General features: G+C 42.4%; 1 protein-coding gene across 1 annotated transcript in view; it reads left to right on the top strand.

Annotated features, from left to right (window-relative positions):
• The window catches only part of UCHL1 (ubiquitin C-terminal hydrolase L1), a 294,833-nt gene that overhangs the window by 13,757 nt on the left and 253,472 nt on the right, over positions 1 to 27,604 (top strand). Inside the window, exons 4-7 of the mRNA XM_044061468.1 lie at positions 8,390 to 8,543; positions 10,093 to 10,178; positions 19,057 to 19,104; positions 19,305 to 19,371. Coding sequence (XP_043917403.1) covers positions 8,390 to 8,543; positions 10,093 to 10,178; positions 19,057 to 19,104; positions 19,305 to 19,371 — 355 coding nt within the window. The remainder of the gene's footprint in view (positions 1 to 8,389; positions 8,544 to 10,092; positions 10,179 to 19,056; positions 19,105 to 19,304; positions 19,372 to 27,604) is intronic.

Here is a 27,604-nt window from a genome sequence, read left to right as displayed (position 1 = left end):
TTCTATCTTGACTGCAGTGGGTGTCGAAAGAAGCACCTGATTAGGGACCTTCCACCTTAACGATGACCAATTCTTCCTCTATTTTGATCCACACCCAATCTCTGGGTGTCGCCACTTCTGATGTCTGTTTTCTATCTGAAACAGAATTTGACTGCAACAGATGTTTAGAACTCAACTTTTTCATATATTTGGCTAGTGTGAAATTGGCTTCCTGGTCTGGCATGAGAAGTTTCCACTGGGGTGTATGAGCCCTTCCTACAGCAAAAGGATAGACTCCTTTTGAAAATTTTGGGACAGTTCTCATGCTAAACAGTGTCAGGGGCAAACAGTATAATCAGTTTTTTCCTGTCTCTGCTATTTTTCTCCATTGTTTTTTAGTATACCATTATGCCTTTCAACTAACCCTGCAGATTGTGGATGGTATGCACAATAATTTTTTTAAAGAAATACTAAAATGCTTACTCGACTGCTGTATGATGGTTTGATTTACAAAGTGTGTACCATTGTCACTGTAGATCCTTTCCAGAATACCAAACCTAGGAATGATTTCCTTGACAAGTACTTTTGCCACTGTAGCTGCATCTGGATTTTTGGTTGGAAAGGCTTCCACCCATCTGGAAAACATATCTACAATGACAAGACAATACTTATTTTCACATTTGTTCAATTCTATGATATCCATACAGTGTGAAACTGATATGGTGGTGTAGGGAAACTCCCTTGCTTGGGCTTTATCGCCCCCTGTGCATGCCTGTGCATGTTTGCTACAAATCTGACATCTCAAACAATTTTTTTAGAGTAGTTTGTAAATCCGTGCGTTGTGAACACCATCCCCCCTGTTGAGACATGGCACTGCCCATGGCTCAAAGCTGCGTATCTGAACAATTTAGAGGGTAGTATCTATTTTCCTTTAGAGATGTACAGCCCCTTTTCGAGGATTGCTCCTCGTTTTATCCATTGTTCAGCTTGCGTAGTGAGTCTGCATTGTTTTAACGTATCTAAATCTAAAATCTGAGGGTTGTAATTCCTCATTTAAAAGAAATACTTCTCTCAATCTTGTTGCTTGGTGTGAGCTGTGCATTTACAAATGGCTACTTTCTGAGGTAACCGAATAGATTCTAAAATGTAAAAAACTGCATGATTTATAGGTTTGCCAGTAGATTTCGTCATTCCCCGTTTTTTCCACTGTTGTGCAAAAATATGTACAGTAGAAGGTGTACTGGCTATCAGTAAAATTGTTTACACATTTACCCTTTGCTAAGGTACATGCCCGTGTCGGGGCAATCAGTTCTGCTGCCTGTGCAGATAAGTTGTGTGGTAAAGGTTTTGCTTCTATAATCCCAGTATCAGAAACTACTGCATATCCTAGGTTCGGTCCTGTAGGACCCCTTTTGCACAAGCCATCCACGTATGTCACCTCTGCATCATCCAAGGGGACATCAGTGATCTTTTCTAGGTAGTCTTTTGCTCAATTACCTGCAGGCAGCGGTGTGGTGTGCTGTTTGCAGGGGTCAGGAGTAGAGTAGAAGGGTTTAAAGTCGTGCATTGCTAAATTGTCATATGAGGTTGGCTCAATATAGTCATACAGGAAAGATGCCTAGCAGGGGAAAGATATGCCACCTTAAAATCTCTACTGCATGAGGTACTCTCAGTGAGAGGGTGGAACAAGACTACTGAGGCTGAAGCCTGTACTGCCATTGCAGCTGCAACTACTGCTTGTACACAGTGGGGTAAGGATCGTGCCACTGGATCTAGTTGTGATAGTGAGCAATGGGGGGCATTGCTTATCCCCATGCCGTTAATACTGATGTCATGTAACCCTAGTTTGGAAAAACATTTATGGTAGTTTGGCAATCCCAGAACTAATGGACGCTATTAACTGCTTTAGTTTCAGAAAGCAGATTCTGCCTCTGGTGTCCATTGTAACAAATTCTGCGCTGCCATAGGCTTATATACAAGGTCAGTCAGAGGTGCAGATTCCAAGGCATAGTTTGGAATCCAGCTCCGGCAAAAATTAGTTGTACCCAGGAAGGACATTGCCTTCTTGGTAGTGGGTTTTGGTGCTTGCAAAATTGCTGTTTTTCTGTCCTAGTCTAATGTTCTGTCTTCCTTGGATATTGCATATCCCAGGTATTTGACTTATGTTTTCCAAAGCTTTTACCTAAAGTCCTTCAGCGGCTAAAAATCGTAGAAGTGCTATGGTATCTTCTCTACAATCCTGTTGGGTGGGGGCTGCCAGCAAGATGTCAACATAAAGTAAAATCTGACCCCCTCTTGGTGGGGTGAATCTCGCCAAGTTACTTGCCATTTCTTGTGAGAATATCGTTGGACTTTCACAATATCCCTGTGGTAGTCAAGTGTATATGTATACCTTTTCCCCTGAAATGTGAATGCAAACCAATACTGGCCATCGGGGTGTATCTGCATCGAAAAGAACACATTGCTGATGTCTGCTACAGGGTGTGTGGGTCTGGCACCGTGGGTGCCCTTGGTATTGCCGCATCATTTATAGCTTGTAAATCTTGGACCATACTCCATTCTCAATTTGCCTCCACTGGAAATAAGGGTGTGTTACATGGTGAATTGGGAGATTCTGCTAGTATCTCTCTAAGTAAGGCTGCTATAATAGGCTTTATCCCTGCCTCTGCATCTTTTCTTAAGGGATACTGTATTTTTTGTGGTCTGAATGCTGACTTTGGTGTGATGGTAACTGGTCCCGCTGTACAAATGAGTCCTAAATCTGGTGTATTTCATAAGGCATTTTCTTCCTCTAACGTGTCCATCCTTTAACAGGAGTGTCAATTGGCTGTCCTCGCTAGACTGCAAGTGCACAGCTGGGTTGGTCTGAGTTATCCAATTCAACTTCTGTATTTGTATTCCCTGTTCTGACAGTTCTAGTTCTGTTTCTCCCATCTTGTAACGTTTTCTCCTAGGTCTGCCCATTCTATATTTCTGTTTTTGGTTAAGCTAACTTGTGGTAATAAGTGTAAAGAACTCCTGGGGCAATTAACAGCTGGCTACACTGTTCCCTTCTGTGTCCCAGTACAGGTTACGCAATATCAATCTGTTTGCATGATTCTTAAATAATTCTTGCTCGTATTCCTTATCAGGTCCTGGTGTTACAATAATACAGGGTACAGTGCAACAGGTGTTTATCAATGTCAAGGGAGGGGAACTTGCTGATGGCTACATTAACTCTTTGGTCACAGTCCCTGGACCAGTCGTAACAAAAGTCCTGGCTGTACCAATAAAATATTTCACCCTCTGATTGCACTGCAAAGGTATCAATTAGTCACTGTGCTTCCATACCCTGCATGGTTGGGACTATTGCTATACCAAATAGCTGCATGAGGTCTCTTTACTGGGTATTTTGCGGAAACAATTTTGCTTTCCTGAAACTGGATCAGTTATTGCAATGTTACAGGAGAGGCTCCCGATAACAGCTGTCAATTAGCTGCTTTGATCAGTATGTAATCAGGGGGCTGTGTTTTCTGGCAGTTTGGAGGGATGCATCAGGGTTTGTGATGCCCCTGAAGTCACCCTGAATTTGACTTCCCTCCCTTCTACCAAGAGTGTAACTTCTGGTTTCGTGTCTGCTAAATAAAGCTCCAAGCTCAATAGAGCTAGGTCTAATTCATTTTCTTTGTCTAACTCCTGCACTTCCTCTACTCACATTTTCATTTGTCCTTTTTTCACTAGCCCCTTCTAGTGATTCCTGACAACTATATAGTCGGTCCTCACCCTCCTTGTCTTGCGTTGTTGCCTTGTTCTTGCAATCCCTTGCCAAATGTCCCTCTTTACCATATTTAAAACATTCTCCCCTTTTTCTGTTGCCCTTCAAAAGTCCTCTGATCATGTTTCCCTGTGTTTTTCTTGCCCTTTTTCCCAGACTGTAAACTTCTGCTCCATCTTCTAGAGAAAATACTTGAGCTTTCTTTTTCTTTTTGCTATTAAAATGCCTTTCGGCATGCCTAGCATATTCAAGTAATGGTTGTAACCTGCTTGTATGATGGTCTACAGTGTGTTTTGTAATAAAACTGCTTATAGGTGCACTACTGACCTTTACAAATGCATTCTTTAACTGCTGTTCATATGGGGAATCTTGTGTTTGATCTTCAGGAACCTGCATTCCACAGTGGTTATTAAAACACTAACAATCTGGCCTAGTACCAGTCAATTGTTTCACCTTGTTGGATGCATTGATTAATGCAAGCAGAGATGCGGTCTGCAAGACTGCTCTAATTCTGCGCTGCTATGTGGGAGGGGTCTTTGTGCAGTGTCACGGGGATTCTAGTTCCCACTAATCATGTACCAATCTGGCCCTACAATTTGTCTAACTACCTTTTCTATCTCTTCTCCGTTTGTTATAACTCTGCCTTTAAATCTGAGAATTTTCTAAAATTAACCTTTGGATGGGGAATTCCCTCAGTCACTTTCCGGATATCTTCCAGTCTCCAAGGTCTATACACTAAAATAGTTGGGTACTGATCGTCTTGACCTGCCTATGGATTGGGTACTTTAAGTGGGCATATATTAGATCGTGAATTAACCATTTGCCATAACTCTGCCTTCATCTGAGTTACCTGCCTTTGTTCGGAACCTGGTCCCAATGGGATCTCTAATTTTCAGTCTTAGTTTCATATCTCTGTGACCACAGGATATCGTGGAGGTGGACTAACCTGTTCACTTGCTTCATATTCTAGTAAGGGAGGTGCTGATATCTTCCGGAGTTCAAGGTCTATACACTAAAATAGTTTGGTACTGATTGTCTTGACCTGCCTGTGGATTGGGTACTTTAAGTGGGCATATATTTCTATTTCACTTATAGATCGTGAATTAACCATTTGCCATAACTCTGCCTTCATCCGAGTTACCTGCCTTTGTTCGGAACCTGGTCCCAATGGGATCTCTAATTTTTATATCTCTGACCACAGGATATCGTGGAGGTGGACTAACCTGTTCACTTGCTTCATATTCTAGTAAGGGAGGTGCTGATGCTATTACTAAGTTATTGTCCTCTTCATCTAAAAACATTGCTTTTGAATTTTTCTTTTGTTCCCTACAGTTTACTTCCTCAAGCCACCTGTGTGCCTCAGGAATTCCTAATAGACGTTGCTTTTTTACCCGACCTTGAGGATTTTTCTAATTTTCCATTGAATTTGTATTTAACCCTTTTTGAATAATTGTGTGCTGCGACTATGTATTTTGCATTTTCTGTTAACTGCTGATTTTGGGGTCTTTGTGCAATTACCTGTTTTGTTCAACCCTTTGATCATTACGTAACTTAATTTTTAACGTGGTACCATGGATTCAGAATGACTGCCTACTGTTTCTCGTCTGACTACAGTAATCTTTTCTGTCCATGACTTGTAAGAAAAATACAGTCTTGACAAATACACATCTAGTCCCTGATCTAAAACAGAAAAAAGTAATTTCACCTTACCTGAGCCCACGTGATCTTATTTGCGGAGACCTGTCCTTCAGTCTCAGATCAGAATGTGGCTGGCCTCTTTTGAATGAAGTCGGAGGACTTTCCATATAAGAACAGATTTGGTTTCTTCCCCATAAGGTTTCAACCACCTGGCCATCTGATCTGAGGTGGAGAGGGTTCTGGTCCAAAGACCAATTCACGTTGGGTTCAAGCAAGGCACCCTTTATTACTTGCAGCAAGGAGACAAAGCATGTAGGCACAAGATTTGTCTAGCTCTTTGGTGATCAGTATGTTATACAGTTCTCCATGTCACACAGAAAATGTTACTGTTCTATTGCTGACTTAGTTGGACAGCTTTCTGTATTCTACAGAAAATGTTACTAGATTTATTGCTGACTAGGTTAGATTATTTGCTAGCTTGCAAAACATTTTGAGAGAACCTGGTCTTGGGCTTATTTTAGCCCACCTTAACTTTACAATTCAATTGTGCAGTTCTAATACATGTTACATTTTGCCTAGATTCAAGGTACATTTCTAGCTTTGGTACAAGTAATGCTGACTATGGTTTAAACTTTCAAGCATCTATTTTCTTTATCAAAGCTAGCAGCTGCATACTTTCTCATGGCATAAGCAGAAATGAATACAAGTTTCATGAGAGCAGACTTGAAAATGTCTCAAGTTTGTAATAGCTGTGCAGATTCATGCAGTGTGAACAGAATAAATGTATTAACCCTTTTAAACCTCAAATGCACTAAGCATGCATATTACTGTTGAAACCTGTAATGCATTAAGCATGTATATTACTATTAAATTATATATGTATATATGTACGTGTGTAAAAGAGTGTGTGTGTAAAAGAGTGTGTGTGTGTAAAAGAGTGTGTGTGTAAAAGAGTGTGTGTGTGTAAAAGAGTGTGTGTGTGTAAAAGAGTGTGTGTGTAAAAGAGTGTGTGTGTAAAAGAGTGTGTGTGTAAAAGAGTGTGTGTGTAAAAGAGTGTGTGTGTAAAAGAGTGTGTGTGTAAAAGAGTGTGTGTGTAAAAGAGTGTGTGTGTGTAAAAGAGTGTGTGTGTAAAAGAGTGTGTGTGTGTAAAAGAGTGTGTGTGTAAAAGAGTGTGTGTGTGTAAAAGAGTGTGTGTGTAAAAGAGTGTGTGTGTGTAAAAGAGTGTGTGTGTGTAAAAGAGTGTGTGTGTGTAAAAGAGTGTGTGTGTGTAAAAGAGTGTGTGTGTGTAAAAGAGTGTGTGTGTAAAAGAGTGTGTGTGTGTAAAAGAGTGTGTGTGTGTGTAAAAGAGTGTGTGTGTGTGTAAAAGAGTGTGTGTGTGTGTAAAAGAGTGTGTGTGTGTGTAAAAGAGTGTGTGTGTGTGTAAAAGAGTGTGTGTGTGTGTAAAAGAGTGTGTGTGTGTGTAAAAGAGTGTGTGTGTGTAAAAGAGTGTGTGTGTGTGTAAAAGAGTGTGTGTGTGTGTGTAAAAGAGTGTGTGTGTGTGTGTAAAAGAGTGTGTGTGTGTAAAAAGTGTGTGTGTGTGTAAAAGAGTGTGTGTGTGTGTAAAAGAGTGTGTGTGTGTGTAAAAGAGTGTGTGTGTGTGTGTGTGTGTAAAAGTGTGTGTGTGTGTGTGTGTAAAAGTCTGTGTGTGTGTGTGTAAAAGTGTGTGTGTGTGTGTGTGTGTAAAAGAGTGTGTGTGTGTGTAAAGAGTGTGTGTGTGTGTAAAAGAGTGTGTGTATGTGTAAGAGAGAGAGTGTGTGTGTGTATGTGAGTGTGTGTGTGTAAAAGAGTGTGTGTGTGTAAAAGAGTGTGTGTGTGTAAAGAGTGTGTGTGTCTGTAAGAGTGTGTGTGTGTAAAAGAGTGTGTGTGTGTCTGAGTGTCTGTGTGTCTGAGTGTCTGTGTGTCTGAGTGTGTGTGTGTGTCTGAGTGTGTGTGTGTCTGAGTGTGTGTGTGTCTGAGTGTCTGTGTGTCTGAGTGTCTGAGTGTCTGAGTGTCTGAGTGTCTGAGTGTCTGAGTGTCTGAGTGTCTGAGTGTCTGAGTGTCTGAGTGTCTGAGTGTCTGAGTGTCTGAGTGTCTGAGTGTCTGAGTGTCTGAGTGTCTGAGTGTCTGAGTGTCTGAGTGTCTGAGTGTCTGAGTGTCTGAGTGTCTGAGTGTCTGAGTGTCTGAGTGTCTGAGTGTCTGAGTGTCTGAGTGTCTGAGTGTCTGAGTGTCTGAGTGTCTGAGTGTCTGAGTGTCTGAGTGTCTGAGTGTCTGAGTGTCTGAGTGTCTGAGTGTCTGAGTGTCTGAGTGTCTGAGTGTCTGAGTGTCTGAGTGTCTGAGTGTCTGAGTGTCTGAGTGTCTGAGTGTCTGAGTGTCTGAGTGTCTGAGTGTCTGAGTGTCTGAGTGTCTGAGTGTCTGAGTGTCTGAGTGTCTGAGTGTCTGAGTGTCTGAGTGTCTGAGTGTCTGAGTGTCTGAGTGTCTGAGTGTCTGAGTGTCTGAGTGTCTGAGTGTCTGAGTGTCTGAGTGTCTGAGTGTCTGAGTGTCTGAGTGTCTGAGTGTCTGAGTGTCTGAGTGTCTGAGTGTCTGAGTGTCTGAGTGTCTGAGTGTCTGAGTGTCTGAGTGTCTGAGTGTCTGAGTGTCTGAGTGTCTGAGTGTCTGAGTGTCTGAGTGTCTGAGTGTCTGAGTGTCTGAGTGTCTGAGTGTCTGAGTGTCTGAGTGTCTGAGTGTCTGAGTGTCTGAGTGTCTGAGTGTCTGAGTGTCTGAGTGTCTGAGTGTCTGAGTGTCTGAGTGTCTGAGTGTCTGAGTGTCTGAGTGTCTGAGTGTCTGAGTGTCTGAGTGTCTGAGTGTCTGAGTGTCTGAGTGTCTGAGTGTCTGAGTGTCTGAGTGTCTGAGTGTCTGAGTGTCTGAGTGTCTGAGTGTCTGAGTGTCTGAGTGTAGCTAAAAGCTGGCTGGCATAAAATGCTGTATGGTAAGATGACTTATTTATTTATTTTTTTTCCCTAGCATGCTGCCTTTAGACAACAGCAGGTAAAAGAACTAACTGAGAAGCAACCAAGTGGCTCTGGGATCTACTTTATGAAACAAACTATAGGGAATTCGTGTGGAACAATTTGCCTGTTGCATTCAGTTGCAAACAACCAGACTAAACTAAAATTTAGTAAGTTTTTATTTAGACTAATAACTGCATGTCCAAGTTTTCAAATTGGCTTGAATCACTTTGTTTTGTACTAGTCTTTTAGAGCTCATCACCCAAGTTATATTAGCTAGTTTTCAGCAAAGGCTTTATGGCTAAAGTTTATAATTTGACTTGGAAGTCTTCATTAACCAGCAGGATTGTGTAGCAGTTGCATGATTTGTCCTGAAGCCAACCTGTTCTAAAGAACAAAGTTGGAATGGAGAGAAAGATGATGTGAATTGCATGCCAAGTTTAAGTCCCTGGGTCCTCAACACTTCAGATTAGTTGGAGCTAGAAAGGTTAAGGACACCAGAATTTGAGACTGAAAAATCCATTTGTGCAGGGGGGTTCTCAAATACCTCAAAAGTAGTTTTAGCCTTTAGTTTTTTTTTTCCTGAAATTTCCCTGACATTATTGAAGTCTTGGTGAGAATTGAAGTGGCGAAAATTGAAGTGGCAGTGAAATTAGATGTAATTAAAGGTAATTGGCAAGATGGTTCTAGAGCCTGCTGTGCTGCAGGAAGATTATTTAATTATTCTGATAGTAACTTTACAAGTCCTCCATTAATTGGAAGTGGCCCTCCAGAATGCTCAATTTGTTTTGCGCTCATGCTATATCCAGTGTTTCAGAAGTTGGGATTGGATCCCTATTTAGGTGTGGTGGGCTGAACCATTGTTAAGCCCTGTTCTCATAAGCTTTCGTGTTACCTTCAGAGAAACATGCTGTCTGGTTAGCCACTGTGTAACTGTTTACCCATGGAAAATTGTAGATGTTTCTTTGCATGTTATGTGGTTTGAAAGGGGTCATAAGGACCAAAAATACTTGTATAGAGAAGGGAGGGATGACACACTCTTGGCAAGTCAGATTGGGTGTTCACTACTAAACTGCCCCTATGGGATTAAGGGGGCAAGAGCTTTTTCAAAAGGATCAAGTTCAGGCCAGAATGATTAAGACTCTGATGTAATGTTTAAACTGAGGGTGAACAGGAATAATCCCCTCTCAGTTGAATTGGTTCAAAACACTTGCAGGAGGGTGCATCTGGCCCTTGCTGATAGCATAACTGGAACTCCTTTTAGAAATGGAGTGGGTAATGTGCAGGTAGCTTGCATGCTAGCTGGATTGTTGGGGGCGGGAGTGATAGCAACAGGGCACTTTGGGGTCTCTTCCCATGGACCTTCAACTTATTGGAATCTCCTCTTGCACCACTAACTTGCATGCTATAATGGAGTGTTGCCCCTCTAGCATTGAGGCCCCTTGGTCACCAAGTTTTACATATCTTTTGGGACCATGGGTTACTGGTATTGCAATCTTGCCAATACATTTTCAGAAAACTTTAGAGGTGGCAAGGAGGATGCCTTGCCCAGCCAGTGGCAGTGAAGCTTATGAGCCAAAGACTGAAACTAGCCTAGAGTCCCTGTGTACTTGCAGCGCTGCCATAGTCTTCAGTAAAAGCTGAAATCTGCCTGTAACTTGCCACATTTTACTAGGTCATTATCTGAGAACATTGAAACCTTTTCGTTTTTTCTTGTAGAAGATGGATCTCCATTGAAAAAGTTCTTGTCTGAAACTGCTAATCAGTCTCCAGAAGATCGTGCAAAACATCTAGAAAAGTGTGAGGTATGAAGCTTTTCATATTTCTGATTGAGCATTTGAAGCCCACTTTACAGCTGAAATTTATTAGCAATTTGAGGAGAAACTATTCCATACTTGCCTGTACTGTGCTGAAGGGCCAGATATTTTTTGTATGGGAAGTTCATGGGTACTAGTCTCCTTTCTGGGGGGGGGGGGTGCTTTGCAGTGGTTGCTGAAATTGGCAGTTGAAGTCTGCAGTAAGGGCAAGGAATTCTAAGGAAGCCTGATGAGTAGCAGACTAGCATCTTTATTTGCCCACCTCCCAAATAGAAGGTTGGTCTAATAAACTGCTTTTGTGGTGGTCTCTAAAGATTTTTTGGTAAAAAAATTCCCTCACCAATATCCATGAATGTAATAGTCTTAATTCTGTCTCTTCCTTGGAAGAAGTGATTACCCAAAACTGCTATAGAAAGCTTTAGAAGCTTGAAGAGGTCGACATGGCTTGCTTGACGATGTGGAATTGTTCTAAAGATATTAATGTAATTTTTTCTTTTTGTGCAAAATAGGTTTATGTATCTCATTTTTACACAAAGGGGTAGCTAGTTTGGTAGGAGTTGTGTACAGTGAACATTATTTTTGCTGGGGAATGCATGTGCATGAAACTGAAACATGCTATACCAGTACTGTGCTGGGACTCATGACTAGCCCTCTGAGGGCTAGAGTTGCTGTGTAGCACACTAGGTCTTGACTGGCTGTTGGTCTCAAGTGGATGTACTTAACTGCAAGCCAAAAATTGCTTCTGTAGGGCATTTCCTGAACTGCTGTCATGTTAACATGCTGTCATGTTAACAGAATGATCCTGAACCGCTGTCATGTTAACAGAATGATCCTGAACCGCTGTCATGTTAACAGAATGATCCTGAACCGCTGTCATGTTAACAGAATGATCCTGAACCGCTGTCATGTTAACAGAATGATCCTGAACCGCTGTCATGTTAACAGAATGATCCTGAACCGCTGTCATGTTAACAGAATCCCTTTTGCTCAGCTTGTAAAGTTGCCAGTTCTCAAAGATGCAGGTCACTGCCTTATTGCCAGGTAATTAAGGCAGGTCAATCTCCAGTTGACTAGGGTGTCCAAAATTGTTTAGTTTCTCTTGTGCCACTGCTCATCTTTACCTTTAAGATGCAATTGGTCTGGACGAGCAGTTCTGAACCTTGAGTAAAGATTTAGCTGCAAAGTACACTTGATAGTCTGCAGCCCGCTTGACAGTTTTCTTTCACCATGTCACAGGGCAATTTACCACGTTTTATGCCAAGTGCACTTATCGTAGCATGTCAGTTCAAGGTGTCGGATGAACTGACTGCTCACTCCACATCTGTGCACCAGTGCTAAAATTCCATACATTTCTGTACTATAAACCAGTTAGGGTGTTCATAACATGCACCCTTCCCACCCACATTGATCTAGCATTACGGCATTGCACTCCTTGTTTAAAAAAAAAAAAAAAAGGTTTGGTCTGAGCCTTTGTCCCATTCATCCTGCTCTTGGTCTTCCTGTCAAAGTCCTCAAGCCCCTGACTGCCCCACAGAGGTGCATCAGAAGAGGATGTGAAAGAGGAAGCAGACCCCTTTAGGGTCTTCTCTGACAGAAGGGTCCCTCTCTCTCTACCCAGTATCACATTTGGAGATATCTTGGGGACCTGAAATGCAAGGGTGGATGGTCTGCCCACCCCCTTCTGAGGAATTTGTTTCTGGAGGTATTCAGGACTGGCCCATCTACTTCCTGGGTGTCCACACTGGCAGATAACCTTGATTTTGGTCTCCTGCCAGGTTTGGAAGGAACCTGATGCCATGGAGCCTGTCCCAAAACATGCTGACAAGTTCTTGAGCTTTTTTCAAATTATCCCCACTGGAAGTGTTCCAGTTGCAATCAGTGTCAGTTGCCACAAAGGAGCTAGCACAGCAGTGCTCCCTTGTCAATTCCTGAACAAGGGGTCTCAAGTCTTGGACAGATGTGCATATGCACCTTGGCAGCTTCAGAGCGCTAAACTATTTGGCACACTTTCCATGTCTTCAAAGAGATTTGGTCAAGGAGTGTGTATTGCAGAGGACTTGGTCTCTCCCCAATTGTAGACTTGGATCTTTTGGTTAACATGCTAGGTTTATTTCCAGCACTGTGGAAGGTACCTCTTGAGCAGCTGGATTGGCCATAGCCTTAAGGAGCTGTTCTTGGTTGAGGCTTTATGGGTTTGTGGAACTGTTTAAGGTGTGTTTTTTTTTTTTTCCCAGTTCCCCTTCTATGGGTTTTCATTGTAGGGATCAAGTTCTGTCTACCTTTAAAGGAAGCAGCGTAGTGGGAAGAGAAGTCTCTGGCCATTCTGCTTCTCTGTGAAACCTCATCCAGAGGCAAAGTATGTCTTGGTGGAAGATGCCACCTGAGCGGCAGAGTGAGTTCACAGAATCAGTCTTTCAGATAACCTTTCTGTGACTAGCCCTAGCCCCTCTCGGTGATCCTAAAGTGCTGCTCCACTGTCCTACTCTGGAGGCAGGCAGGGGCAGACTTTCATTGCACCTGGACAAGTCTAATGAAGGATATTTGGGTACCAAACATAATTTACAGGTTATTGCATTCCCTCTTTTCTTTCCTCCCAATCTTCCACTTCACTGATGTCAGAGTATGCCATGAACAAAGTTCAAAGTTTTATAAGTCTATCTAAAGCATCTCAAAGTGACTGTGCAGTCCATTCTGTCCTTACTATGGATGATTGGATGTGCTCAATAGACTTCCAGGATGCATACTATCACATAAAGATAATGCTCCAGAAAGCATCTACTTCTGACTGGGAGTTTAATACTGAAGACTGCCCTTTGGACCTGTTGTGGCTGCCAGGGTGTTTAATAAATGCATGTCTGTAGTGAACTCAGACTGCAGGGATTCCAAATGTTTCTGTACTTGGTACTGTCAGGAGCCAATAGTCTGTCAAAGCAACTGGAATTGGCGAGACTACCTCTTGCGTACCTTCCATCAGCTGGGGCCACATCTGGCAATCAAATTGGACTTCATTTGTGTTCCTATGAATTCATCTACACAAGTCATGTAAATACGAAGCCTATCGTTGCAGATGAATTATAGGAAAGCAACTGAACATTCCTTTGCATATTGTTGCAAGACTTGTTCTAAACTCTAGGTTTCATGTCTGGTACCATATTTTTGAGGTACCCTTAGCAAGGTTTTATGAGGGTACTTCAATGGACATAGTCCAGTGGTCATCCTGCATCATTCTTTAAGTGTTCTCCTCTAACTTTCAATCTGTAGGTGTTATATTCGATAGTGGATGCAACTAGATCTCCATCTAGGCAGACTTCCCTTTCACCCCCATTGGCCACAGTTACCATAGGATGCTTTCTTATTTGGGGGGGGGGGGCATTTCCTTGGAAAATTTGTCCCAAGGCATAGGTATGAGTGCAGTCCTGACACTGCAAGCTTTTCAAGACTAAATGATGGCGGTTAAACATGTCCGTCTAGTACATCAAGCGGTGGGAACTTGCTCTTGCCCATTGTGCAGTGGCCACTAGAGTGGGGATGGGTGATCTCTAACAACTTTGTGTTTGCAGTGCACATTCCCAGGGAGTCCACATGAGCAGTCCCTGAATAAAGTAGAAACCAGATATTTCTCTGGGGTCAACCTTGCTGTGGCCTCCCCCTTGAATACATGCAGCAAGTACTTTTGCTCTGATCCCCCCCCCCCCCAACTGAGGAGCCACCCAGGATGTGCACATGATTGGCCTTAGTCTGCTGTACCCCTGTCCCCTGATTGGATTGGTACTGGGAAGTTCTACAGAAAGCCAGCTGCCTCAAGAGCGTACTAATCTTGTAGCCCCCTTCTGGCCTGGTTAGGTATGGTTCCCCTTCTTGCAGTTTCACACAGTATCCACAAGGGATACTGGATCCCAGACATGATCTGACTTGCCAGACCCAAAAGTACCCCAATCTAATACCACAGACTAACCACTTAAAATCCTTGGAAGTGGAGAAACTAAGGTAGTATGGGCTAGCCTTTTGCTTCTCAAAAAATAGTTGGTTGCAATTGCTAATCTTCACACCATGGATTCACTTTCATTAGCTTCCATTTCTAAATCTAGGTTATGTAGATGGCTTCATGAAGGTAATCTTTCTTAGGTTGCTTATTAAAGATCCTCTTTGGCATCTGAATCTGATTCTACAAGGTCTTGGCACTTACTACTTATTCTTTGAAACCCTTCAAGTCACTGGATTCCTGTTCCAGTTAAAAGAAAACCCTTTCTTGTGGCTATAACCATCTTGGTTAATCAGAGCTGCAAGCCTTTTCAACTAAACTGCTATACATTGCTTTTTCAAGGATCGAGAATTTGAGGATGAATCTTTGCCTAAAGTGGCCACAGACTAATACCAGCCCATCTTCCAGTTTTTTCCAACTACAACAGTGAATATACAGTTCATGTCCGTGTTCAGTTTGCATTTCTACCTGCACAGGAAAAGGGAATTTTGGAAGTCTGAGCACCTGTATGTGCCTAATCCAGTTAGGCCAAGCAGTGTCAAAAGTAGCTAGCTAAATGGATCACCAGTTTTATCTATTGCAATTGCCCCATCCACCAAAGGCCCACCATACCAAATCGGTGTCTTCTAGCCTTTGTGGCTAGTACTTTTGACATGTGCTGTGGCAACCTGGTCCAAGGCTTGTACTTTTTTGCATTATAAACTGGATATAATTTCCAGAAAGTGTCCTTTGGCTCCATGGTGTTCAGGTGCATCCCTCCATTGGGGCCATCCATGGTAATTTTGCAGCTTGGGACTGTGACCCAGTGGTGAGGAGTAATGAAATAAATGTCAGACTTTAGGGGTTCTGTACTTAAGTTTCTAGGAGGGTTTTCATAGCTCTATCTTTAGCTCCAGCTGAGTGTTGCTTTAGAGACCTGGTATGGATAGTAATGCCTTTATCCTGCCAGTGTAGTGTCATAAATTACTATTAATATAATTTGGCAGTCTCTTCTATGCATTGACTAAGAACTGGGTGATGCATCTGGCATCTATGGCACAACAGGTAATTCACTGCCTCCTGGATGCTGAAAGACAAGGTTGTGGGGGCTGTATTTATACCCCATATTGAACAATTGATAAGCATGCACTGTAGCCTAGGAGAGTGGGTACTGCACTAGTCTTGTCCTTCAGATGAGGTGTTAAAAACTAAGATCTTATCTACTTGAGTTTGATCTCCAGTGGTTGTAAAATATTTCCCTTGGTAGAAATATTGCCTGTCTGCTATGAGGTTATTGGCTTAATGGGACTAACTGGTCAACAGTGTCTCCTACACATGCTGCTGGATTCTGTCCTGCTTTTCACAAAATCTGTTCTAAGAAAATTAAGTTGTCGGAGCTGACACCCTCTGGTTAAAGTACCTCTTTGGATTCGAAGCCTCTGAAAAAGGATTAGTCGGAGAACCTGTGATCCTCTTACCTTTTTGGGCACTACTTGGGACAATATACTAATTTGTCAACCCTATCCTGTAAAAGGTAGCCTTTCTTTGCAGACAAGACCACTTCCATGCTGGCCTCTGAGTATCTCAGATGTGGAAAGGGTAGTGGCTTTTGGTGCAGAGCCTCCCAATTTCAGGTCTTACCCCTTTGGGTCAGGAAGCCCTTGTATCGAATACTCCACCTTTGACGCTTCTCCCAACTCCCTCTGGGTTTGGCACCCTTCATCCAGGCTGATCCTTTGGTCTGAAGATTGCTGTATCCTTGGGTCCGAAGTTTGCTCTGAGCTCCTCCATGCTGTCTGATCCATGAGCTCTCTGCTGTTCCAGCCCAGTTGGATCCAAGGTTTCGGCTGACTGAAAGGGCTTTGGAGCGGGCTTTGGAGCAGTCTTTGCACCTTGGAGCTTTGGCAAGGGTTAGTTCAGCTCAATCTTGACTGTAGCTTTCTTTTGAGCAGGGTGGGAACCAGGATCAGAAAGCCCTCCTTTCAGACCTGGGTTCCTATCCCCCTCTGGAAAGGTCTCCTTTAGGACCTTGGAGAAGGCTGTTTTCTTCCATGATGCAGACTGGTCCTATTCCCTCTGGTTCTGTATCACCTGCTGTCAATCTCAACTTGCGTGGTAGCCAGTACCAAAGCCTCAAACACCCAGTTGGGTATTTCTACCTACCTGTTCTGATACATCCCCAGATAATCCCACTAAAGAGGTCCTTTGGAAGAGGAAATGTAAGAGGGCAGTATCTAGATTTCTCTCAATCTCGCTGAAGACACAAATTGAGGACAAAGGATCCCCACTGTCACTTCTTTTTATGTCTCATTTGGAAACTTCCTTAATCCTAAAACAGGAGGCTGGGAAGATCAGCAATCCTTAGAGGAATCCTTTGCTTATTGAAGCTGTTGGTACCAGCCAGTCTGTCCTGGGTTGTTTCGCCTGCTGAAAAGCTCATTCATTTAGTCTGTGGAAGGAGCCTAGCCCAATTTTCAGGCTTTGGTATGAGCTCAATTATGTGTTCTCCAGAAAACCTGGTTCTGGTACAAGGGTGCCCCTGTTGCCAAGGTCATAGTGATGGCCACCAGGAAGGAACTAGCCGATTAAAGTTAATCCCAGACAACTGGAAGCACTTCAACTTCGCAGAGCCTTTGAAGTCTACATTGGTCAGTGCTGCTTTGACTGCACCTCTTTTTGGCCCAAGATGAGATGCATTGTCCAGGTGTGAGAAGGATGGAAAGAATAATTTCTGCCATCTTTTTCACTCCTAAAGATGCTTTTCTAGGAATCTGAGGTGGAAAAATGTGATTCAAGAAATCACAATGATCTTTCAGGCAACTTGAGGGTCTTCCTTCAGCCAGAGGGAAATAGTAGATGCAGCCCTTGTGGCAAAGACCTGCAGTATCATGGGTTCAGAGAATCCATCTTTGACAAACCCTTGCAGTGCTTCTGAAGAGGCCCGATTTGACCCCCCCCCGAGGTAATTGGGTATAGTTTGTCCTATACTTGGGTGCAGAGGACTGCACCCAAAGTATATACAATTCCAGTTTCCCTTTCTCCAACTTCTAAAAACCCCTGCTGTACCACCCAATTAGGGTTCAAGCAGTCATCCAAATACAAAAGCGGTTGCCTCATTGAAGAGGTCCTCCAGAGCAGAGGATCCAAAACTTGCTGAGGTTTCTTTGCCAAAAGAGGTATAGCATCTTTTGGCTCTGGTGCCAATATTCCTCTAATCCACCCAGGGTACTAAATAGCTGGGGACAAATCAGTCGATGGAATGAAAATGGACATCTGTGTACTCTACCATAACATTACCTCATTTTTTTTCATTCCTCCCCAACTACCTTCCCATCAGCCCCAACCTTTTCAGCTGAGAGGATATAACAATTCAGTTGCATCTATGCCTTTATCAGCTCCAGAAGTGGCACTGCCCCTTCTCTGACTAGTGTCCACTTGTGTAAATTCTAAGTACGTCTTGGTGCTTGCAAAACCCCATCTGAGGTAATGGGGTGATGCATTGTGGGTAAGGGAAAAGCTAGTCTGGATTGCCACAAGCTTTTTACAAGCGATGGTCAGATCAGACACCTGATCCAAACCAATTTGTGGAAGAGGAATGAAAATGGACAGCACAGATGGGACGAGTGCATAACTTCCCCATGTTTATACTGTAGTCTGTGTGCAATTGGACTTGGGTTCTTAATGTGATGTATTAAACATTTGCCTTGAAAGAGGGTCTTCCAAGTCTTTCGCTTAGATTTTTGATATCGGCATGGCCAACTTAGTCATACAAATCAATTTACCCATTGTAAGTAATCTGCATGCAAACTGCACATAACATATGAAAGCTCCACCCTGAAATATGGGCCTAGGATGGAGCTGTCTGGGACACCTTGACACAGAATTTTGTCCAATTGCTATGCACTTGTCCTATTTGTATGCCATGCAGTTGTCAATTTTAAACATTCTAGTTTGAATTGTGTGAGCCTATCAAAGGCTAAAGCTGATATATTTTTTATATATGTAGGCTTTCATATAGAACATGTTGACTCTGCATTCAGCTGCATGCTGAGTTTCAGGTCCAGCTTTTCCGATTTTTTTCACAAAATAATGGGTCTATATAACTCTGGGGTTTTCTTTCCCTTAAAGATGGATTTAATAAGTGCATGGCTTCACTCTAAATCTCCATATGAGTAACTGAAGGTTTAAGTGTTCATAGGTCCTTACCAATATATTCTTCTGCACTATCATGTTGGGTCCAGTTTTCATAGTACTTTCAAAATCTAATTTTATTAGGACAACTTTTTTATGAATGTATCTACAGTCAGGAGATGAAAGATGCATTGCTGAATCTCACTCAAGTCTCATTTGGGGTGAAATGTCATTTTGAGTAAATTGAATTTCCTATTTATCGTAATTTGGGGTGTACTATACTGGTACTGGGTGGTTGTAGTGTAACCAGTTGGTTTAAGGACACTCCTTCCTTGTGCATTTAGTATTTTGAATTGGATCTGATCATGGAAAGGAAGCAGTACCTAAACTACAAAGACATTTGAGGGAGGACTGTCAGTGTCTGGTGCCCCTGATGTTCAAAAGATAGCTAGAGGTCAGATTTATTGGAACTGGGTTCCATATCTGCTCTGGTGTTTTGTATATCTAAAGTCGAGTGGCCTTGAGGTCTACATGGTGGTGCTATGAAGTTTTCAGTATACCCATGGATTTTTGCATAGCACATTTGCTTTTGTTGCACTTTACTGTAAGTGGAAACTTTTGTCAGGATGGCTTGGGTTATATGGAGTCGCTTTTCAGACATACTGCTTTATAGTAATGTTGCACTGTCTTCTCTCTTCTACCAATGTTGGTGTCTGGGGGGGGGGGGGGGACTTTTTTAAATTCTTTACTAATTAAATTTTTTTTTTTCTGTAGGACATTCGTCGGATTCATGATGCTGTTGCAGATGAAGGTCAATGTAGAGTAAGTATTGTCTGGGTTGTTACAACTGTCTTTGAATCGAGTATTAACATTTTGACATACTTAAAATGCTTTTAAAAGGTAATTGAACAAAATTCAGTACCTGTTCAGTTAGCCTATCTGCTAAGAAGGCTGTGCCTCAATTATTGAGGCTTGGTTGTACATTCTGAGCTTAGATTTAACAGATTTTCCTTTCTTCACAGGTTGCAGAAGGAAAGAACTTCCATGCTGTAGCTTTTGTCAATGTAAATGGAACTCTAGTTGAATTTGGTGAGTAGGTATTCTACTGGCTGGCAATTTCATCTGTTACAATTCAAAATAGTTTTCAGTTGCACTGAGTTTGTGGAAAACCCAAGTTATGCGGGTAGGGAATAATTAGCTTTAATGGTATGAAACTGAGCTGCATTAATGGTCTGAAATTCGCAAGTCAATTGTGTAGAGAAGTTTGGGTCTTGAAGCAACAGCAGCTGTATTTTAAGAGCTGAAAGTTTGACTCTTAATCCTTACTAATTCAAACCTGAGCTCTGTGGCTATAACTCAAGCTTTCAGGAAACAAATTTACCAAGCAAGCCAACCACCTTAACAAGACTGGAGCTTAAACTTGTAATAGCCTAACTGGATTGGAATGACTGCTTTTGGGTTGCAATCTGTAGTTTGAGTGGTAATGTCTGGGTTTCCTGTCTAATTGAAAATGAATGGTTGATTACTGCCAGTTTCTTACCCCAGTATGATCAACATTACCAGGGTTATAGGGAATGTGCCATTACTGGTGGTCTCTACTCTCGTCTGCTCTGCAGTTTATATCTGGATGGCTACATGGTGGGTGTTTTTCTAGTTGGCCTAGACTGTTTAGTTTCCTTGGTGCAGCAGCTTGTCAAGATACCTCCTTGCACTTTGCAGAGTGCTTTTTTTAGAGCACTTTGATTTTTTTCTTTATGGGTGTAGTTACCAGCTGCAAACTTGTCCTTTGTTCCAAATTTGGAGTCAGTGTTTGGGGTATTAGGTGTGTAAATGAGTTTACATCTTGATTGCTTAGCCTCTCTACACCTGTAGTCCCCTCATGGGGGGGGGGGTTTGAGGTAGGGTTGGGGGAAATGCAAGCTGGGACAGCATTCCCTATTAAGTTGTATAATTCACCCACCTTCCTCATCTAAAGGACTCTACAATAAAGTATTGCAGTGTCAGTAGTATAAATGCTGTTTTTCTGCCTTGGTATAGCCTGTTCTCTGGATCCCACTGAAGAGTTGGTGGCTTGGAGGCTTTGCAGTGCGTCTGGCTTAAACCCACTGTACCTGCTATGCTTTTGATAGTTGGCATTTATAGATGCTCTTGATATGGAGTAGTTTGACATTTAAAATCTGTATAGCTACATCCTGTGTTTAGACTGAGGAGGCATTGCATATTGGCATAATGTCTGGGCATGTAACACTTTGCAATGGGTTGAGTTCAGATATTAGCACAGTACATTTGAGGCTAGAATTGACTGCAGTTGAAGCCCCACCTTTCATGTGCTTTCTCTTGATTCAGGAGCAGAGAAATGGGAAACCTGTCTGTATTGATGCACCTTGTGGTGTATGTCTCCTGCTAGTCTGTATCTGCTGAGCTAGTTTGTCTGAGCGGTCTCTTCTGTATCAGATTCAATCTCTAACTTGCATTGTGTAGGGAGGCATTAATTCTCGTTCACATTAAAAAATTTGCAGGTGTAAGTGCAGTCTGTAAGGGTCTGTGGAGTCAGTAAGGTTGCGTGGGTATCATTTTAGCTAAATTATATAGATTTTAGCAGGTACTTTCTTAATACTCTAGTATAAGATGTGAATTTGAGCTGGAGTCACCCAGCCTGCCACTTCAGTGTTGCCCTGTGTGTAGTCAAAGGTAAGAGATGGTTATACAAAACGGTTGACTTTGAAGCCTATAGCCAAGAACACTCAGTTTAGGAAAGTTCTGAGATTTTCTATGCTGCCTGTTGGTTTCTCCACCTTCTGCAGCTTGATTTCAAGTGCATTAATTCTGATTGCAGTCCAGCTGCTTCTGAGGTTCATGTAGAATCACATACTTTCATAAACTTGTTTTTAAATTATCTGAAGACTATTTGGAAATTCTGACTAAGTAGCTGCAGCTTTTAAAGTTTTTGAAATGTCAGAATAACTTTAACTGCTAGGTGCATGTTTGGATCGCGAGTTGAAACAGGTCATGCTTTGAACTGCACTTAAATGTTGCATTTGATAGTTTGTAGGAAGTCTCTTGCTTACTGCATTTAACACTGGTTGCTTTAAATGGCAAGTCTTCACTCATTTTTGTGTACTAGCACTCTTCTAGACAATTGCCACCTTCAGATGACTGCAGAACTATCAGTAGTGCTATATATAATCTTGCAGATCTGAAATTGGTACTGTGCACAGTAAACATGGGATGCATGGATTTCATGCAGTCTAATTGCCCACCATGCAGGTTTTACTTGTGCATTTAAAGTGCTAATTAGGTCTTCAATGCAACTTTCAAATCTGAGATTTATTCCATTCTGCACAAATTGTATGTACTGTTACTGATGGAAATTGGGTGATTGTATTCTGAAATCCTGTAGACATATTTCTGTAGACTTGGTCCCTTTAATAAGTCTGGTACAGTACTGTCTTCAGCCCCTCAAAGTGCCTGTGCAACTCTCCAGATTAGCACTGTTCTTTGGTGAGGGGAACCTTTCAGTGTTTTTTACCACTTAAATTGGACTTGGTAAATAAGTGCATGTTCATTTCATGGTGTTTGGTGGCAAACAATCCCCACAGCTGGTTTACCTGTAAGCTGTGTAGGCTGCCTTACCCAAGATGGAGCAACTGCTCAGCTTCAAAAGCTCTGGTTGGCTCCCACACTTCTATTGCACTGATTTGTTCCTTGGACTACTCCCTCTGGTGTCTTTTGGCCACCACAAACTGGTAAGCAAAGTTCTTTTAGAATCTAGGACAAACTGCAGTTAAAGGAATGGGTGGTGATTGCAAGCTTATGATATGCATGTTAAAGGTGACACTCGGTGACATTTTGACACTCTGTGACATTTTGGGTGACACCAGCATTAAACACCAGAGTTGCTAAAACTAAAATGCAAGAAATGTTACCCTGCATTTATCTGTTGGTCTGCAATAGTCATTTGAAGTAAAATGCAGTGTTCAGTTCAATTCACAATTACTGTTAAAAGTAGGGTAATGTTTTGGTGCGCACTACATAAAGCCCAGTTGGCAGTGGGCGTATTTTAACTATTGTTAAGTTATTTTTCTTTATTTTATAATACATAGTTAATTACACGATTGGGACTGTGTTTGAAGTAAATGATTATGTACAGAATTTTTTAGGGAGGGGGATTATCAGCATTTCCTAATGCTGATCCCAAACAGTTTCCCATCACTGTTTTAGATAATCCTGTCTGGACAAGATGTAGGAGAACCACTTTGAGACACGGATTTTGACTAGGGGATACTACCAGATCTTCTGAAGAGACCTTTTTGAAAAGGGACATTTCTTTTGAGAAAAGGTTGTGTTCACCTGAAGACACTAAATTTTCTTTAGTTTGGCTAAAATTCAATTCTAGTACACAGCCTTCCATAATTTCATGTAGTTTGAAATGATCAGAGGAAGTAAACTGGCAGGGCTTTATCAAACGGAATTTCAGGCCCAGTATTCTGAGTAAATCTAATCTTCACAACCTTCAGTTTTTTATATTGCCAGGATCCACCATGATTTTTAATGCAAGGGAATGTTAAATTCTGTACCTTTTTCTGTTAACCTTGGAGGTAATTTTGCTGCTGCCTGTAACAATTTACAATCTTAAGTCCACATAAAAGCAGGCTAGCATTCCTTTCCTGCCCTTCAGGCAATTTTAAGCCTAGGCAATTTTCCTTGTGCTCAGACCTATCCCATTTGGTTAGATTGGCCATCCTCATCCCATTAATCCTATACAGTAGATGAGGGAATCGGTGCATGTCCTAAAGCATTTAGAGCTGCCTTTCCATTAGTACAAGGTGTTGGATCTTTGGATGGGAAAAAAGGTACCCCGAACGGAGTTGCGTTTGAGTATGGATTAACTTTTTGGATGGGAGGATGTGTTCAGAGCTGCAGTATCGTGTGTGAGATGCATTTGTCCTTCAAAACTGAGTCTAGTATTTTATGTCCTGTGGCTGTACAGGGGAGGGTTTCAGAACGACTATTTTGAGTTTTGACTGAGTTTGGTTTAAACGTGCCTTAAAGGTGCAAGATTGTGCAGACACCCGTTTAAATCTTTCCTAGTTGGGTTTTCGCCTTACTCAGTGTTATCTGCTTTTGCTTGGTGCTTTGTCTAGTTTAGTCCATGGCATTTTAGTATTTTTCTTTGTACAACTTTGCAGAGTTCTCCCACATGTCAAAAGTCCTAAATGAGGGTTTCAAATCTAAAATTTACTGGGCCTTTCTGACTTGCCAGGCCTAACATTGTCCTCTGCCAAGGTAACATGGTTTCTCAAAAGCTTAGACTTGCCTCTTCCTGTAAAAGCTGTTTCTGGCATGTAAAAGTCCTGACACTTTGCAAGATCCAGTGCTCCTAATTTTCCCAGACCTTCTGGGGTTGCTGATGAACCAAGAAGCCATTCAACATTTCAAGTGGGAAAGGGTTATTCCAGGATGTCCTGGTTCCTTGAAAGGGGAACACTTAGACCTATTCTGGGTCTCTCCTAGTTCACCTTTTTCATATGCTTACACTCCAAACCTTTTTTTCTTCCTCCGGTTACCCTAGGCTTTTGTGGTGTCCTTTGGTCCGAGGCATGCGGACCAATCTCCATTCACTGTTTTCTGGAAGCTTTAATCTGCTTTGCCCTTTGGTGCCTCTACTGCTTAAAGCATAGTCACAATATCTAGTTCTGATTGCTTTCTGCAGTCTCCAAGGTATTTAGATGTTCCTACCCTAGACTACCTGTTAAGGTGGCTTCTTGCAGTTGCCTGTTAAAAGATCTCTGATAGTAAACAGAAGTCTGTCCTGACTCCCCCTCCGGATCACTTTTTATCTGGGATTGCAGGATTCTGGCAGTGCCAGTGTTGGCACCTTTTCCACCTACAAAGTCATTGACTGCCTACTCAGTTTCTTCCTCTGACTGCTATGCCAGCCAGAGTTTCCTCAGGCCCGATGCATGGCCTGTATTCCAGTGCTTCCTCTTGGCAGAAGACGCTTCAGTAGTACTTCGCGGCATTGTCACCCTGTAGATTCCAGTGAATCTCCTTTCCAGTCTAAAGGAATTGGGGAGGTGGATTCAGTTTTCCTCAACCCTGGCCAGCCCTCAGCCTCCAGTCCCTTCTCAAGGGCTGTTCTGCCAATGCCAGACATGGGGTTGGGGTGGCTTTTGGTCATCTGAAAGTTCAGGGTCTCTGGTATCCCCAATGTTAGTCAAACAATATCTACAGAGATGAGGGTTCTGATTCTTGCCCTTCAGTCTTTACCCAGTGTTCTTTCCAGGCTCCTTGAAGGTGTACACACTGTAGGGAGTCAAGTAGGGAAGGATGAAATCTTGCCTCTGCAGGATAGCTGCTCATACTTGGAAGGTTTCAGGCAGGATGCACTCCTTTTAGAGTACAATCTAGTGGCACTCTAGCAGGTCCCAAACACAGGCTCTGGAATGTATGCTTCAGCGACATGTTGGAAATTTAATGTCCATAGGGTATTAAGATCTTTGCTTCCCCTTTGAACTGGCCGCTTCCTCTTTAGCATCATGCTGTCTGGCATGAAGACTCTCCCTTTTCCTTGGAAGGGGCTATATTCTCTTTTCCTCCTTTGTAACCCCTTGCACTGGATAAAAGGGGTCTCTTCTCCATCCTCGCTTCACTGTTCACCTGACACTGTGGGTGATATGTTTTGATCCTTTTCAGACACTTTTCTTACTACATGCTTATTTTTTACAGGAAAAGATGGTCTAGGGCCATGACCCTTTTTTCATTGGGAGGGGGGTCCCTCTAGTCCTATTGATTTGCTCCAATCTGGCCTATTCTGTGAAGGCCCATTTTCAGCCATTTGACTCCCTCAAACTGATTGCTCTCAAAATGCATTCTATGTATTGGGTCTTGATGGGAAACACATTTCTCCTTGACCCTAATTTTTTTTTGTTTCAGTTGACTGGCTCCTTTTGAGCTTAATCTGCTAGTGAGATGGTCCTGCATACCTTGGATTTGCACAGACTGCTCTGGTACTATTTGGATAAAACTAGGGCCATTTTTAAGTCTTATCAGCACTTAAGATGTGGGCTTTGGCTGTTAGTAAACATTTTCTCCTGATCTTTACATGGCAAATCTACTTTTGTTGGAGCTCCTGGTGCCTTTAAGGGGTTGGACAAGTTCCATCCTTGAAACTGGTACTTGGTGATACTTGTTTTTTCAGTGCATACCTTTACTAAGCATTGCAAGTTGGATATGGGCCAGAGCGGGTTTTGCTGAAGCCATTTTATGTGGGTTTGAAGGCTTGTTCTCAACCTTCCACATTGAGCTTTCTCTTCTGTATCCCCTTTTGTTCTGATTTGATTCCCTTGGTGTGGGTTTTCCAAGTTTTCTTTTGCATTCTTTACTTTTGGATGTACATGGGACTCCTTTGTCCTATGGACTGTTATGGGGCAATTCAGTTCTGATCAAGATTTTATATACTTGCAATATCTGGTTGCCATAAGCAGGAGATTGAAACTCTACTGCTGTGGTAAGATTTTGCATAAATGTACTTTCCGAGGGTTCAGGAAATGTTGGCTGTTAACACTATGTTCCTTACAGATTGGGTCTAATAGCACAAGGTAAGGGAGCCGATTCGCCCAAGTCTCAAACTGCAGCTAACTGGATGATTCACTTTTTGGCGCCTCTTTCCTGAGTGCAGCAATAGATACTAAGACTTAAGCCTATTTTAGGAATTCTTACTGGTGAGTGGAAAAGTGTTCTCTAGCTAATGAGGCGAGGGGCTTGTTCAGATTATGCATTGATTAAGTATGTTACTACCCCCATTTTCCTCTGAGCCTCATCTATCTAGAGGCTATTTCAGCATGTCTGCCCATGGATTCTGGGAGGCCAACTAGAAGTGTCACCTTGGGGTCTTTCATTTCTACTGAAATGTTAGCCTGAGCCAGTGTAAAGGGGTTAATTCAGGGTTCAACTGTACTTAACTGCTGGCTTCTGCAAGAACATGTTGAGATGCAAGCTCCATGAGCCAACAGCCTCCTGTAGAGGAACAAGTTTTATGCTTAAGTTTTGGGTTCACTTTGAATCGGGACTTCATCTCCCAGTATTCTGATCTTCAGAACCAGAGTATTCTGCCTATTCTAGATGTGCCTAGGCATTTCTGGTACTATCTTGACAGTAAGTAGGCTGTCCTTGGTCCCAGCATAAGAAATGAATGGCTGTCAACTATTTCACGATGGTCATCCTCCGCTATTGCTTTCTGTCGCTACCCTGGTATCTGTTCTAGGCAATACCAAGGACCCTTTACTTCTAGAATTACATACTGGAAAGGAGTGGACTTGAAGTATCTTTGCATGCACCAGTATAGTTCTGTATTTTTTTTTTAAATTACAAACTGGATTCCTCTTCCAGTCCAGAACTGGTTTTGCTAGGGTAATTTTCCAGGATCTCTTGGACCCTTTCTCTCTGCTCGGCTAGGGTAAGCAACCCATGTCTATGCATTCCTATTGCCCTATTTCTGTATACAGTTGGGATGTAATACTTTATTTTGCCCATAGAGCTTGCTCATCTGGGAAGTCCTGAAACTGAACATTTATCTCAAAGGGGCTGGTCATACAGCAGACACTGTAGGTGTGGGATGGCGCCAGAGCTTTGAAGCTGGTTGTATGCTGTTAGAAAAGCCTGCTGCTGTGAATACCAGCACCTACAGTTGGCAAGTACAGCTTGCGCAACTGCTTTAAGCCTGCAGAAAATATATTGCACTCTGGCTTGTAACTGCAGTATGCAGGTTGTTTGGCTGAAGTGTGGTAGCTGGATGCTGTAGTTCTAAATGGTGAAATTTAGAGTGACAACTAAATGCCCCAGTACCATCCTTTAACTGGAAACTTGTCTTGGACACTGAATTTATGGAAGTATAGGTTTATGGTAAATGTCACTATTGCAGTAAACTTGGTTATATCCTGCCAGGGCTATAACTGCCCAGCTTCCAAAGCTTCAGGGCTCCATGCTCCCAAACTGTTGGGCAGCTTTAGCTGAGCTGAGAGTTTGGAAAGAGCCCTTCAGAGTTGTACTGCTGAAGAGTATGCTCCTGAGGCTTTTGAGGATTGGTTGGCTTGTGAAGTTCTGGGGGAGGGGGCACTGGCTTCATTAAATCTGTACTTTTCTATGCAGGAAAGTTAGCTTAAAACTAGATGGCTTTAATGGGCTGTAACTAATTTTAAATGGGAGTGCTCTTTAACTGGATCGCTCTGTGGAGATTGTTTTCTTTATGGGACTGTGGACTGGAAAGTTGGTGCTTTTGTCTGGAAAAGGTTTGTCCGTGAAGTTACTTTTGAAGACTAGT

The sequence above is a fragment of the Protopterus annectens genome, chromosome 2.part0 (genome assembly GCF_019279795.1).
Source record: "Protopterus annectens isolate FY-2018-M chromosome 2.part0, PAN1.0, whole genome shotgun sequence".
In the NCBI taxonomy this organism is placed as follows: Eukaryota; Metazoa; Chordata; order Ceratodontiformes; family Protopteridae; genus Protopterus; species Protopterus annectens.
Note: the sequence above shows the minus strand (reverse complement) of the source record. Positions and strands in the feature narration are given on the sequence as shown.